This window comes from Montipora foliosa, chromosome 13 (assembly GCF_036669935.1).
Source record: "Montipora foliosa isolate CH-2021 chromosome 13, ASM3666993v2, whole genome shotgun sequence".
Classification (NCBI taxonomy): domain Eukaryota; kingdom Metazoa; phylum Cnidaria; class Anthozoa; order Scleractinia; family Acroporidae; genus Montipora; species Montipora foliosa.
The window spans coordinates 35,720,921-35,735,920 of NC_090881.1; the positions used below are offsets into that span (position 1 = coordinate 35,720,921).

The 15,000-nt window shown below is 40.2% G+C and overlaps 1 protein-coding gene across 3 annotated transcripts in view; it reads left to right on the forward strand.

The window, feature by feature from the left end:
• LOC137982137 (lysine-specific demethylase 6A-like) overlaps positions 1-15,000 on the forward strand; it is a 44,609-nt gene that overhangs the window by 18,624 nt on the left and 10,985 nt on the right. For all 3 annotated transcript variants that reach the window (XM_068829203.1, XM_068829202.1, XM_068829204.1), the window contains 15 exons: positions 66-197; positions 1,008-1,045; positions 1,175-1,262; positions 2,832-2,910; positions 3,188-4,420; positions 5,925-6,030; positions 6,882-6,952; positions 7,216-7,286; positions 9,121-9,184; positions 9,466-9,539; positions 10,557-10,631; positions 12,586-12,634; positions 13,248-13,347; positions 13,600-13,714; positions 14,920-14,942. In XM_068829203.1, the coding sequence (XP_068685304.1) occupies positions 66-197; positions 1,008-1,045; positions 1,175-1,262; positions 2,832-2,910; positions 3,188-4,420; positions 5,925-6,030; positions 6,882-6,952; positions 7,216-7,286; positions 9,121-9,184; positions 9,466-9,539; positions 10,557-10,631; positions 12,586-12,634; positions 13,248-13,347; positions 13,600-13,714; positions 14,920-14,942 (2,318 nt within the window). The remainder of the gene's footprint in view (positions 1-65; positions 198-1,007; positions 1,046-1,174; positions 1,263-2,831; positions 2,911-3,187; positions 4,421-5,924; positions 6,031-6,881; positions 6,953-7,215; positions 7,287-9,120; positions 9,185-9,465; positions 9,540-10,556; positions 10,632-12,585; positions 12,635-13,247; positions 13,348-13,599; positions 13,715-14,919; positions 14,943-15,000) is intronic.

The window sequence follows — 15,000 nt, forward strand, 5'->3', positions numbered from 1 at the left end:
TCATTGAGTTAGATGCAATAATATTAATTTTTCTCCTTTTGTTCTTTTTTTTTTTGCCCTCCTAGTGTGCTCTACCAGCAACAAAACCAACCCATGGATGCTTTACAGGCTTACGTCTGTGCCATTCAACTGGACCCAACCCATGTAGCAGCTTGGACCGATTTGGGAATTCTTTATGAAGCCTGTGAACAGCTCAGGTTAGACCTGTTAACTTTTTTTTCAGTGAGTGATTAACCCATTGACTCCCGGAGGTTCCCCATTGACGAGTAAAATCGTGTGGCGTTAGACAGAATAAAATAATAAGTCTGGCTGCCTTAAGCTGGTTTGGGTGATAAAGGGTTAAACTGATTTCCACATTGTAATTCAATGATCTTCCTTATTTTTTCGTGATGGGCAAGTACCCTGACTTGATTTTCTTGCCTATACAAAATACAAAGTACTGTAGTTGTTATCTTTTCAAACTCTTCATTCAGTGTTATCGTGTCATGATAATGTTGTATGAATATTTTAAACTTTTATTCAAACGTCACTCGTTCAAAGAGCGACTCTTAAAGTTACAATACATGTACATGCTACTTGTTGATATGAGACTTTTAGTTATTTGGTACGACGGGATGACTGCATGCCAGCATGGACCCTTAAACAATAATAATAATAATAATAATAATAATAATAATAATAATAATAATAATAATAATAATAACAATCATAAAAATGATGATGACGGCCTGTTGGGAACATCACACATCCTCAGAAAGGTGCTGCGTCTCTGAGCTGCGGGAAGGAGCTGAGACAGGGCATAGAACACCCAGCAAGAATTGAAAGGTGGAGAGAATCTCGTAATAATAATAATAATAATAATAATAATACTAATAATAACAATAATAATAATAATAGTAATAGTAATAATAATAATAATAATAATAATAATGTGGTAAGATGAGTATTGTTGTGATACAAATGTACACTGGTCGATCAAATCTGATTTTAATTTCTGTCTTCTTTAGTGATGCTATATCTTGTTACAGTGCTGCCCGACGATATGGTGAGAGTCTTAACAATAATAATAATAATAATGAGTTATTGTACCTAACTAAAGGCTCTTGTTCCTTAAGTATTTGCATTGATACAGTTTGTGGAGCAAAATAACTGACCATTGTGTATAACATTTCAGGTGCCACGGACAGCACAATTGAAGCACGTGTGAAGGCCCTGCAGGCTCAGTTAGCCATGATGCCCCAGTCTGGGGCAGGACAGAAAAAGTGAGCTTAAATTACTTATTTCTGTGATTTCGCTGAAACAAACTTACACTATAACATTAAAAGGCCAAGGGCTCATTTCTCGAAAGTCCCAAAACTTTACGGGCTATTTTCAGGTAACACAATTCCTTTTGTATCTGAAGAACGAAGAGGATGTAAGTCGTGAAACTTTACAGTCAGTTTGCTTTTCGTTGCCTTGAAATCGTGTTAAAAGAATGGCGTTCTAAAACAAGCAGTTGGCAGTTTCACATTATGGCTTTTCGGGCCCAAAAAGTTTTTGGGACTTTCGAGAAACAGGCCCCAGGCCTCAGTTGTTCAAATGTCAGATAACTTTTTCCAGTGGATAAGTCACTATCCAGAGTATAAAATGTACTTCTCGTTAAACGTTGGCCAAGATTTTCTGACACATCTGTTAACCCATTGAGCTCTGGGAATGAGACTAAACAGATTTTACTCTATGATGAAATGATATGTGAAAGGAATCAGGGATTGAACTGTGGATATGAAATCAAGCGAAGCTATGGTCCTTGCAGTTGTGAATAATAATAGCAATATTGTCAGATGATCCACAGTTCAATGTATAATATTACTCATTTCATACATTATTTCATCGTTGATTCATCCATCACGGTCCGAACATTAGAACCCACACATGACCAACTCCCAGTTGACGTCAGTGGCTTCATAGCTCATTTGGTTAGAGTGTCGCACCTGTATTGATTATTGTCACAGGTTCAAACCCCGTCGAAGTCCTGAAATTGTCAGGCTCCTCTATGCAGTCGCTAAAATTGCTTCCACAAATACGAGGATTATACATGTAGCTTCACTAGAGTTTATTCTGTCTAACGCCAGACTATTTTACTTGTTGAGCTGAGTTTTCGAGCGTTAGCCCTTTGTCGGAGCGAAGGGTTAACGCTCGAAGCGCTTGAAATGTCAGCTTTCCAAATCTTTCCAAAATCTTTCACGGTGGCTATTTGACCTTTATCAACTCGTTTGATAAAATAAATTTCTGTTTCAATCTCCCACTGATGCAGCACCACAGTTTCTTTAGAAACTAAAATTTTTTTTTTTTACTTGTTGACTTGGGGCGTCCTAGGCCGTTCGTTTCAATGCGTTAACTACAGTACACCAGTGTAGATGTGCTTAGAGTGTGCATATTCACAGTTACGAAGGCAAATACTAAAATCTTTGCAGAGATTGAAACTGAACCTGGATGTTGACTTAAGAATCCACCGGATTGGAACAACTGGGGCCAGAATAATTTTGATCAAAATTTGTATTGATGCGCTTAATTGAACAGTATTCCAAGACCCAAATGGTATTTCCTTGCTCATACTTACCTAAATATGCATGTATTTAGTTGAAAAGGCAAAAGTCTATAGACATGTAATGGATGTGCCTGCTACATGACCTGCATGAAATTGAAATTGTTTGTTAATGGGGATTAAGAGGATCTGCCTTGTTTTGGAACATTATTATTGTATTCACTGCTGTACTTTTTGCTATTAGAAGACATTAATTTTTTAATTTGCGTTTTCTTTATTTTACTTTTGACACTTTCATCTTTTTAAGGAATATTCCGTCAGTGGATGAAGCATGGAAGTTACCAATTCCTGCTGAGCTCACCACAAGAACAATACGCAATGCTCAGGTGAAGTTGCCAATAATATTAATATTTTCGTTAATGTTAATAACTGCTAATAATAAATTATTATTATTATTATTATTATTATTATTATTATTGTTGTTGTCTCTTCTATAACAGTCTTTGCTGGTGTTCTTTTTATGCATCAGCTTGGCACAAACCATGCACCTGGGGCATTAGTCACTCAAGTCAATCAAGGTTTTGCAACCAGGGATTGTCCTGTAATTTCTTGCTATTACTTTAGCATTACTGTGTTAACATTTTTAAATCTTTCTTTTCAAAGGTGAAATTATTAACTAGTGGTCAGATACAAGGCTTACAGCAACAACAACTTCAGCAACTTTATTTGCACCAACAAGCACAGTTGCAACAACAGCAGCAGCAGCAGCAGCAAGGAGTGTTGATGAACAGTACACAGGTTGGCGCAGCTCAAGTTGTGTTTGACAACTCTAAAAATTTGGCCAACCATGTTTCCTTTCAAGGTGGGAATGAAGAGGGCCATGAACAGCTTAATGCTAGTGAAGAAACCCAACAGTCAATTCCTGGGAAGAACTTACAAAATTGCTGGCCTGAAACAGTGCAAGCTCCAAGCAATCAAAATGGGATGCCTGTGGTAGTTTGCACAAGTGACGTACAAGGTGGTAGTTTAGCGACATGCGCAACAACACCAGGTATGAGTCATCCAGTTAACCAGTCAGTCGTACAAACAAGTGCTGCGAGTTTTTCACAGTCAGATACTGTTCTTACTAGTGTGTATGGTGATAATGTGTCTGCAATGGATACCTCGTCTGTCAGTAACCATTTGCTACAGGCTTCTGGACATCAGAATTCAATTGCACAGTCAGAATCTGCCACAGCACAGTCATTGCTTTCGTCCAGTCTCATTTCAACGTCCTCTGATGTTTTGCTCAGTCAAAGTGTCGTTAGTTGTCAAGGAACCACTTTTCTCTCCAGCGGAACTATGGTAACTGGGTCAACAGCTTCACCTGGAATGGATTCCAGTATTTTGGGTGAGATTAACTCTTGTACGAATGCCAAGGAAAGTCCGTTGACAGGGAATGGTGATCCTACACTAAGCAATGGACCCATCTCAAGTTACGTGGGATTTTCAAGTGCAACTGGAATGACCATTTCTCCTTTTTCTTCGCCAAGTTACGTCATGTCACCAACACAAAAATCGCCTTTTCATACAACAGCATCTTTTTCTCCAAGCATCACTCAGCCTCTGTCCATCATCAACCCTACCTGTTTATCGCCAAGTTCTGGTCTACAGGCTGCGCAGTCTGCATTCTCTCCATCTCTGATTCCAACTGACCTTTTATCACCTTCAAAACAGCTTACCGTCGTGTCGCCATTGTCATCCAAGTCGCCGTTCAGCCTCAGTTCAGCGGGTGATAACTTGACCGTTCCAAAGTTGAACTTATTACTTGATTCTTCGGCTATGCCTCATCCTCCGCCAGTCCCAGACCCGCCCCTTCCTACAGACAGGCTATCGCCGCAGACGCCAAGCATTTGTGTAAGTATGCAGCAACTTGGTTGCTTTTGCTGGCTTTAATGCCGAGCTGTGGTGGTAAAATTTTTTGAGGAAGTATTGGTTGCGTAGGAGCTTAAAAAAGGATGCTTCTACTGTTTTACAGTGCGACGCACCTTGCCGTGGCCACCTTACAAAGTTTTTTAAAACTTATACGCTAATCAGGGTGTGCGAATTTGATTGACAGTCACCCCTCCTTGCACAGTTTTCATGGTTGTAAGTTGAACACCGTTGCATGGGTTGTTAAGTTGACGTACTTACATGTAGTTGTCAAATGTGAAAGTTTGTTGGGTCGCCACGGTAAGGCGCATCGCACTGTAAAAGGTCAATTTATATGGTTGAGATTATTTTTCTTCATTAGAGACCTTTTTTTGTACGGATTGTTATTCTAAGCAGTTTCAGGGCAATATTAGTGGTTATCGTTTTGGCAATCAGTCAGATGTCATGGTCAGAATGACTGAAAATTTTGGAAAATAGCATATTAGAGTGTAGTTAAAGGCTAAAAATTTTCCAGGGAAGAATACCACTACGTGTAGATCTCCTTATAAACAAACGTCTTCATTCCAAAGTCTTGGAAATTGAGTGCAATTTTAGCATGTATGGTTGATCGTTTCAAAACCACCCTTTGTCTGAATAATAGACGTTTGTTCATTTGTCTCACGATAAAAACTCTGTAGTCACTATGGTTGTAGAACATGCCGTTTCTACCACTTACTGTTTGTCTTCTTCAGGTGATAAGATTGTCTGGTTGCACTCTACTATATATTATTTACATGTATCACAGTGGACCGCTGTGATAGGTGGACTTGATCCTTGTTTTTCCTTTGATTAATTTCCGGCGAGGTCCAATTCAAAATTCTTCCTTTGGTGGTTCTTAGTAGTCAGGATGGCTTGACGCTTATCAACCATGTCTCCCACCTCTGCGACCAGGGTTTAACCCTAGCCTCAGCCATGAGGTCACTTGTGGGCTGAGTTTCAGGTACTCTGGTTTTCTCCCCTCACCAAAATTGACTCTCAGTCAACTACACCCAGCTGAAGGCAGACACCCTTGATAGGGATAACCTCTGTTGTCCTTCCCTTTCATTGAAGTGAATTATTATTATTATTATTATGATGATGATGATGATGATGATGATGATTATTATTATTATTATTATTATTATTATTATATCTGATTCTTCTTGATTCTTCTGTCATGTTCACCATTAGCGCCGGATCCAATCCACGTTCTGGGGCTCTGATGGGTAGTCATGGTCTTCATTTGATCGATAGAACTCTTCGGAGGATGTGACTTGATCCTAGGATCCTTGTATTATTATTATTATTGGTAGTAGTATTAGTATTAGTGTTATTATTAATTTATTAATTAATATATATATATATATATAATATATGTTTGTTTATTTGTTTACCACTGCGATGACCAATAATCTCCTCTCTTACGATATCCACCTACTCGAATTTTAATCCTTTTGTATTTGTCCAATAGGTGGAGAATAAGAAGGATGCATTTTCAGTGGCACTACAGAACCTGTTGTTAAACAATAGTGAACCCATCCTTGTTATACGAGGATTAGCTGCAGCATTAAAATTAGGTTTGTTTTTCAAACTTGTGCATGGAATGTATGTAGATATGCTGTAAATAACCGACTGTCGTTGACTTCATTTTGAAATATTTAACTGAGTTGTGGGTTCTAGACGTAAGGGAGAAGTGACGTTCGCGCTTTAGCTGGACAGTTTAAGCAATAGACCTTATTCACAAATTGCGGTCAATTTATAATTCTTTTGTCGAAGTGCAAATTAGCCTACCAAGCCTCTATACCATACAGTGAATTGAAGAGAATTCTTGCTCTTAAATGAGGCTTGGTAGGCTAATTTGCACGTGGACAAAAGAATTATAAACAAGTGACTGCCATTTATGAATAAGGTCTATTGCATGTAATTGTAGACATCTAAAGAATTCAGGTGGTTCCAACGAGATTCGAACCCATGACCTCTGCGATGCTGCGTAAGGACTTGATCAATAAATGCAACATTCTCTCGTCCATGAACGATAGCATGATGACGGCACAAACTAATTTTTTCACAGAAGGCTGATTCCATGACCACCAAAGGCATGGTTAAGTATTTTAAGTGGCGATCTTGTGGCGTATTAAAAGCATTCACAGCTTTGTCGGAGCCCATTTCTGAGTTGCTGCTTGCCTTGGTTTCAAAGTGAGTCCTGTTGCACAGCCATTCAAATGGAAATTAGTGGTGTATCTTGATGCAAATCAAACTCATTATCATTTGAGTGGTTTAGAACCAAGACTCGTTTTGAACAAGAGGCAAACAGTAACTCGGAAATGGCCTAAGTCAGAGCCGTGGCCAGTTATTTTTCGAAAAGCGTGCTTCTGGGATTTGTGATTTTGTCTGACTGATCAGGGCTTTCTTGGTATTATTTTTGCAGATTTAAGTTTATTTTCCACGAAAACACTGGTTGAATCCAATCCTGACCATCAGGTTGAAGTCAGAACTCAGGTGAATGAATCAAGGATTTTAATAATAATAATAATAATTAACAATTATTATTCTACGAGGGCGCGCTGGATATGGAGTGATAGATGACGTGCAGAGTATATAATCCAGCAAAGCCGAGTAGAATAATAATGTCAAGTGAAGCTATTATCCTCGCAGTTATGAACGCAATATTTGCAATTGCGTAAAGAAGCCTGAAAATTTCAGGACTTCAAGTTCATTTCTTTGATACCTTTGGCTTATTTCGTTTTATTATTTTTTTTCAGAGACTCCAAGCTTCAGATGAAAACTGGGATACTGTGGGCGAAAAGAAAATATGGCTCTGCGAGAGCAGTAGGTAAATTAATTCTGTTTGGTTGATTTACTGTCAATGGCAACATTGATAACGGCTTTGACCGTTATTACATTGGGAAGGCATCTTCCGGAAGCTTGTCCAACGCTGTACAAAAGTCCTTGGGGACTTTTAAAGGGTCGTACACAAGGGCGATTTCTGCTGCAATTTCTGCTGCGATTTGTACTGTGGTTTCATGGCGACGCAATGCGATGTCTGCTGGATTTTCCGGCGATTTATAGAAAAACAATTACAATAACTTACAGTACAATCACTGATGGCAGCGTAGCCCGTCCACGTTGTTGTGAAATTTGCAAAGTGTTGCGTATTTTTTTGTAAGCAATCGTTGACGAGAAAGTTTTGCCCTTCCAAGAACCGGTATGGGTTCATTAAAAGACTTGTTTGCTGTAAAACCCAAGGTATCGCGGCATTAGTTAAGGAGGTTCGGAACGGTTTCTACAAACCGGCACTATTTGGAAGGATTGAATCTACCCAACTGTTTCATGTAGCGACACCGTATGACACAACTTTCTGCCATTTTTGGCAAAACGCTAATTTCAGTCTGACATTTGCCGTCCAATCGCTGAAACGCCACTTTAAAATATAACTTTGCATTGTCGTTAAGTGGTTAGGGAGCTTAAGCAACGACAACGGCGACGGCAACGGGAACGTCACAAATTTGCATATTTAGTGGGCAAAATCAATAGCTTTGCACGCCCTGCACGTGCGTTTTTCACTTTTGTCCATTTCTTTGTCGTCGTCAGCAAAACAATAGGGAGTTTAAGAAACGACAACGGCTACGGCAACGACAACGCCAAAAAGCAGTAATATTATTGGTTAAAAGAACCAAAATGACCTTGCTGCACGTGCGGCACGCATTTTTTAACATTTCTCTCCCGTATTCGTCAAAACTACTACGTGAAATTACCAAATTTGATGTTTTGACGACAACGTGAACAAACTACAGTGGATCTTTCAGTCTCGCTCTTTACTTCAAATACGTCCGTACCAATCCAGTTATAGGACACTTCGCACATATTGTATAATATAAACAAGATTGAATAATCCCGAAATACTTAGAATAGCTCAAACGTATATTTTGAAGTGACGTTTTCGTCCCCGTAGCCGTCGTGGTTTCAACTACTTGTTTAATCAACTGCCCCCTGCAACTTGAGTGGCTGAAAATGGGACAGTTGGTGACAAAGTGCTCAATTCACATTACTAGCCCAACGAAACCCTGGAGTGTCAATAAACTAAAACCTACAGCCCAAGGAGATGCACACAGTGGATGAAGAGGAAGGAGTTGGGTCTTCTCTCACAACCACTGCGAGCAATAACAAAGTAACTGTCAGATCTGCCCGTTTGTCGGAAGTGCCGAAGCTTTTCGGGCCCATGAAATTCCCATCCGCTTGTTTTAATAAGTTGGTCTTTTGACATGTTTTCAAGATAACTGAAAGCAATGTGACTGTGCAGTTTGATGATTAAGAACCTCTCCGTTCTCAATATACAGAGGGAAGTGCGATACCCGTAAGAGGCCCGGAAAGTTGAGGGACTTCGCAAGATCGGGCCTCAGGGCTTAATTGTTGCTATGTAACCGCAAAGCATTTGTATAGCAACAGCTACACAATCAAATAGTGACACAGTTGCTATGTAACTGCAAAGCAGAAGTAAATCAAACCCAAAGCCAAACCCGCAGAAAACATTTTGCCAAAGGACACCTTTGGGCGGAAGGTTCAGTATGCCGTTAGCCACAACTAATCCTATGCCGATTATTGTGGGCAAAAATATGTTTTCCCTTTTTTTTCCTCCATCTTCTTTTCTCTGCTATCTTTCCGTTTAGGTCATTTACAACCATATCAAAGTATGCCCAATATCAAGCGAACTCATTTCAGGAGTCTTTGAAGGTAAGCGAAGGTGCTCCTTTCAGAATAGCCCATTTTCGAGTTATGTCTGCTTCCTCTTCAAAGCGAGTCTACGTGCGAAGTTTTTGTGACGGTAATTAGTTCTACTTACCATATGAATGAAAATTAATTTTCATAATTAAAACTTCGCACTTAGACTCGCTTTGAAGGGAGGCAGACCTAAACTAGAAAACTGCAGTGGCTTGATTCAGTGATCCCCTGATTGGTTGGAACCGGAAATGAGCGTGGGTTTTAACTACATGTTTGGTTTTTCTTTGATTAAGGAAGAGCAGGAGAAGCTATCGGGTGTCAAGGAACCATCTCAGTCAGACAGTGATTCCTCATCAGGATCTAAAAAGTATGTTATCGATTCAGTACACAACCCTTTACAGCTATAAAAAAAAAACATCAGAGGCCTCTCTCTTTCACAAGGAAGCTAAAATAGACCTTAAAGGGGGTTGGTCACGCAATTTTAGGCAATTTCAGCACTGATCGATTGGTCATAGAATAAACTAAAATATTAAAATAATTGTTCAAAACTATAGAAGAAGTCTAACAAAACACAGGGAAGCCAAGAAGGGACATGGATGGACAAAACTGGAGAGAATTGAAATGGATTGAATTTGGGTAAATTTGAAAAACGTCGGCCCACCTTTTTTCAAATTTATATCAGTCTATATCAAAATGCCATTTACAAAGCTGGAAAATCATTCTCAGCTGTTATGTCGCCGTGATTTTGCAAACGAAAGACTCTTACTCTGCCAATTTGACGTTTAGAGCTCATAAATAACAAAATTAAACAAAATTACCTAAAATAGCGTGACCTAGCCCCTTTAAGAAATTTCGACGAGGACGAGAACATCGAAAAACAAAAAAGATTGAAGGAACAGTGGCTGTGCACGTTTTGCATTCTGGTACATTTCATTGTAGTCTCATACGCATCCGTTCATTTTGTGGTCACGCAACGCTCCTCCCCACACAAGGGGAGGAGGAGTTGCGTGACCACACAAAGAACGGCTGCGTAGGAGACTAATTTCATTGTCGCCATCCTTAAATCAGCGAGTGATCATAAACCTCGAAATGCACTCGAGTTCATGCGATTTCTTATTCTCGGTTCACATGACGTTACGGACGCCATTTTGGTGTCCCTAAACAAAGAAACAGCGGTTTTTGTTGATGTCCCGACCTAATCCTGCGAGAACTCTATCATTATGCCAACTTTATATTTTGTTTTCGATGATAAACATGGCTGTTGATCACCTGATTGAAAGCCGTAATATTACTCACTGCTCGTGTAATTTAGACCTTGACTACGATTTGAGCAAATCAACAGAGCAATTATTATGTTAAAGTTTCTTTCCATTTCTGTTTTCAGTGGGAAAAAGGGCAAAGGCAAGAGATTCAAATGGATCAAATTTGGTACCAATGTCGACCTTTCAGATGAGAGAAAGTAAGTTCCCAAAATTGGGCGTTTCATTCGCAGTTATGAACGCAATCTTAGCGATTGCATAGAGAAGCATAAAAAATTCAGTTCTTCAATGGGGTTTGAACCCGTGACCTCGCGATACCGGTGCGACGCTCTAACCAATTGAGCCATGAAGCCACTGATGTTGGGAGTTGGTCATTTGTGGGTTTAAATGTTCCCATGATAGTGAATCAGCGAACGAAATGATACATGAAATGAATCATATATTGAACTGCGGATGTGAAATCAAGTGAAGCTACGATCCTCGCAGTTATGAACGCAATTTTTGCAATTGCGTAGGGAAGCCTGAATTTTCAATATATGACTCATTTCATCTATCATTTCGTTCGTTGATTGTATTTTCGGTTGGAGTACCGAGAATCATATGTTAGCTTGAATAACGACGGGAGGGTTCAATAAGTTGAGCATCGGACTACCATAGGAGATCTGCAAATGGTAAAACTTTATTAAAGTGTTCTGGAATAGGATGACCGATAGGTGGCTCAGTTAGTTGATATTCGGCTTTTCATGAGAGAGATCTCGGATGCACAACCCCGGTCGGACCAGCACTCAGGGTCTTGAAATAACTGAGGAGAAAGTGCTGCCTTTGTAATATGCCATTTTCGAGTTCATGTCTGCCTCCTCTTCAAAGCGAGTCTAAGTGCGAAGTTTTTTGTGATGGTAATTAGTTTTACTTTACATTTGAATGAAAACTAATTTTCATAAGTAAAACGTCGCGCTTAGACTCGCTTTGAAGAAGAGGCAGACATGAACTCGGAAACGACCTCTTCATCAATTTCATCTGCAAATGGTTAGAGACTTTTCTGGTCTTCTCGGATAAGGACTACACATCCGTAATCGGTACTGTGGGATGTTGATGAACCCACTCTCTGTAGTTTCAGTTTCAGTGTAATTACTTGGAAAATGCTATATTGCTTTACACCAAGGTATGAAAAAATATGAATAAATAAGAAGAAAAAATAAGTTACAAACAGAAAATTAATGGCTACTATAGCCTCGAAACTAGGTGCCTAAAGGCATTAACAGATGAGGTGCTTGCTACAAAGGCAGGCAGACTATTCATTCGGGTATGGTTCTTGGAAAAAAAAATAAAAGAGAGAATTTATAAGTGTCTGTGCGGGGAGCAAGAATGTTGAGGTTTTGAGGATGATTACGGCGGGTTACAGTTTTACAGTAGCTTAAGTGGTCGTTGAGGTTAATAGTAAGTAGGTTATTAACTATTTTAAACATCATATACATACATAGGGAGGAGGTCCCGGTGTTGGTGGTCTCAGATAATTGTAACACCAAAGAATTGTAAACCATGGGACTGTAGGTGATATATGTGGTATATTCCAGCACTCGGAAAAGTCCCTTCGAAATATGGCTGTTTCTGCTTAGGTGGTCTCATGCACCACAATCCTTTTTAGAGAGATCACTGCCAAGCCGGCCACTTCTGCTGGAGAGAACACACTCGTAAAGGACAGCCACAACACCGGGAACTTCATTCCCTACTCTTGTCGAATAGTGTGTGGGTTCTTTAGCGTCCCACAGAGAACTTATGAACATAGAAGATATTTGTGAGACGGGATTTCCGGTTTGTAGTCCTTATGCGAGGAGACTTGGAAAGTCTAACCCTTTGCGGGTGTAATTACAAAGGCAGCGCTTTTTCCTCAGTTATTTTAAGACCCTGAGTGTTTTATTGTGGTCTGGTCTGAGCTTTCCTGCAAAATGCGCGTGACTGGCTTAGCAGTGATATCTCAAAAAGGCCTATGGTGTATGAGGCCACGTATGCTGAAAACCGCCATTGGTCAAATGGGAGTTTAGCGAGTTCTGGAGCACGAAGATGAAGATGAAGATGAAAATTGAATTTAAAGCTGTAGATTAGAGATTGTTGTGATCGTAAACATGTGACTTGACAACATTGCAATTGCAACAGGTGGAAACCACAACTTCAAGAGCTTACGAAACTTCCTCCATTTGCAAAGGTACGAAAATATTGATATTGTCATTCCGTGCTCAGTTGTCAACTTCCCACTTATAAGCCCTTATCCCTACTGAGGGAGAAAAAGCTTTGGGAGAAAAAACAACCCCACTCGTCGGACGTTAAAGACATTTCTGTTTTTTTTTTTGGTCAATGCACCAGTGTAGTTCAACGGTATAGCCCCTTTGTCTGCCCGTCTGTCTGCAGAGTCAAACAAATAGGCCCGCAAAGCGTGAATATAGTTCTTGTTGTGTAGATACGTACTACAACTTTTAGAGGTATTATTCTTGTGCCGTGTGCTGTGCAAAAAAAGGTGTCGAGTTGTTTTCCTACCAAATCGCACTGTTTTTAACGGCTTGCTCTTTTAACTTTGAAACAACCTTCAGCGCGATGTAGTTGCACCTATGTAGTTCAGCGACATAGCCACTTCTATCTGCCTGTCTGTCTGCGGAGTCAAACAAGTAGGTCCGCAAAGCGTGTAGATGATACAGTGCAGTAGCCAAAAGATTGAGTGAATTTATTTATTCTAATGCTTGCATCCTTTCATTGATATTCTTTCACTTTTTCAGCTGAATTTTAACCTGTAGAAATTGCTTTTGTGTGGTGTGGTTCTTTAGGTTGTAACTCCTGGCAACATGTTAAGTCATGTTGGTCACACGATACTCGGGATGAATTCTGTGCAGTTGTATATGAAGATACCAGGGTGCCGGACACCAGGTAATTGCGCAAGTGTGACTAGACTCAGGGTGGACTGGAGCGGATTAAGGGGGGGAGGGGTCCCTGTATTTTTGCCAAAGTTTCTTTGAGTGGCATTGTGCGTTGTCGTATGCGCTCACGAAAGAATTTCTTTGTCCCCCCTTTTCTGTATTCTGGATCTTATCCAGTTGGACACGATCAGCTATAAGAATTTGATCTATTCGGATTTCGTAGTTGAAAATTAAAGTGCTCCTTTTTTCTTTTAAATATCAGGTCATCAAGAAAACAACAATTTTTATGCGGTAAATATTAACATTGGTCCAGGAGACTCGGAATGGTTCGCAACACCTACGGAATACTGGGGAGTGCTTCATAACCTCTGTGAAAAGTAAGATGACATGTATTCGTAGTAATCTAAGCACTCGGGTTTTTGCCGAGCCTTGTGGAGTCGTTTGGGAGTTTAGGAAACGAAAACGGCTACAGCAACAACAATTCAACTAAACAATGTAATAGAGAGCTTAAAGGCCTGGCCAAACACCCGCAACATTTCAACGCAACATCTTGCGACATTGTTGGGCACAACATGTTGCATACGTTTGGCCACCCTGTTGCTATATGTTGCAACATGTTGCATGATGATGTATCAAATTTGAAAACGGTCAAATTTCTCGTACAACCTTTTGGATGTTGTATGACGTTGTACTCGTTTGGCCACGTTCACGCAACATTGTTGCGCTAAGGCATGCGCGTTAGGTCCACTTCTTGCGCGCCACGGGCCTGGGGCACATGAACATTGACATGATGGAAATGTTGCGTGCGTTTGGCCAGCCCGTTCAACGCATGTCGCAACATCTTGCAACATTCATCATGCAACAATGTTGCAAGATGTTGCGTTGAAATGTTGCGAGCGTTTGGCCAGGCCTTAAGCAACGACAACGGCGACGGCAACGAGAACGTCACAAATTTGCATATTTAGTGGGCAAAAACAATAGCTTTGCACGCCCTGCGCGTGCCTTTTTCACTTTTGTCCATTTCTTTGCCATCGTCGTCAGCAGCAAAACAAGCGAAAGTGGGCGGGGTCAGTGACTCGGTAATTCGGGCCCATTGCACAGATCGTTGGTATTCACAATATTCATAGGCGAACTAAGTACCATCACAAAAACGTCGCACTTAGACTCGCTTTGAACAGGAGGCAGACATGAACTCGGAAATGGCCTATTGCCTGCTTGTGGCTCCTGCGAATCCTCTTTAGCTCGATGGAGAAGTCGAGACTAATAAGCGAAAGGTTGGCGCAGTTGATTGAGAATTAAAAACAAAACAAACCAACAAAAAAAACAACCAGTTGGCTCGGACTACCATGGGGGAGGCCACGGGTTCGAACCACAGCCGGACCAACACGTGGGATTTTTAATTTCGTCTGCAATTGGTTAAAATTTCAAGTTATCTCCTGTAAGGACGATGAACGGTGAGCCCTTGCTTTTAACACTGTTAGACGTAAAAGATCCACTGTCATTCACATTTCTAAAGTAATTGGCATTCGTTAGAGTTATGAACTGAATTTCATTCGAACTCTTTGTTTTTATTGTATTGCAGGAATAATGTAAATTTCTTAACAGGTAAGACAAAATCATATAAGTTAACATGAGTGAAGTAATAATAAATAATAATAATTTA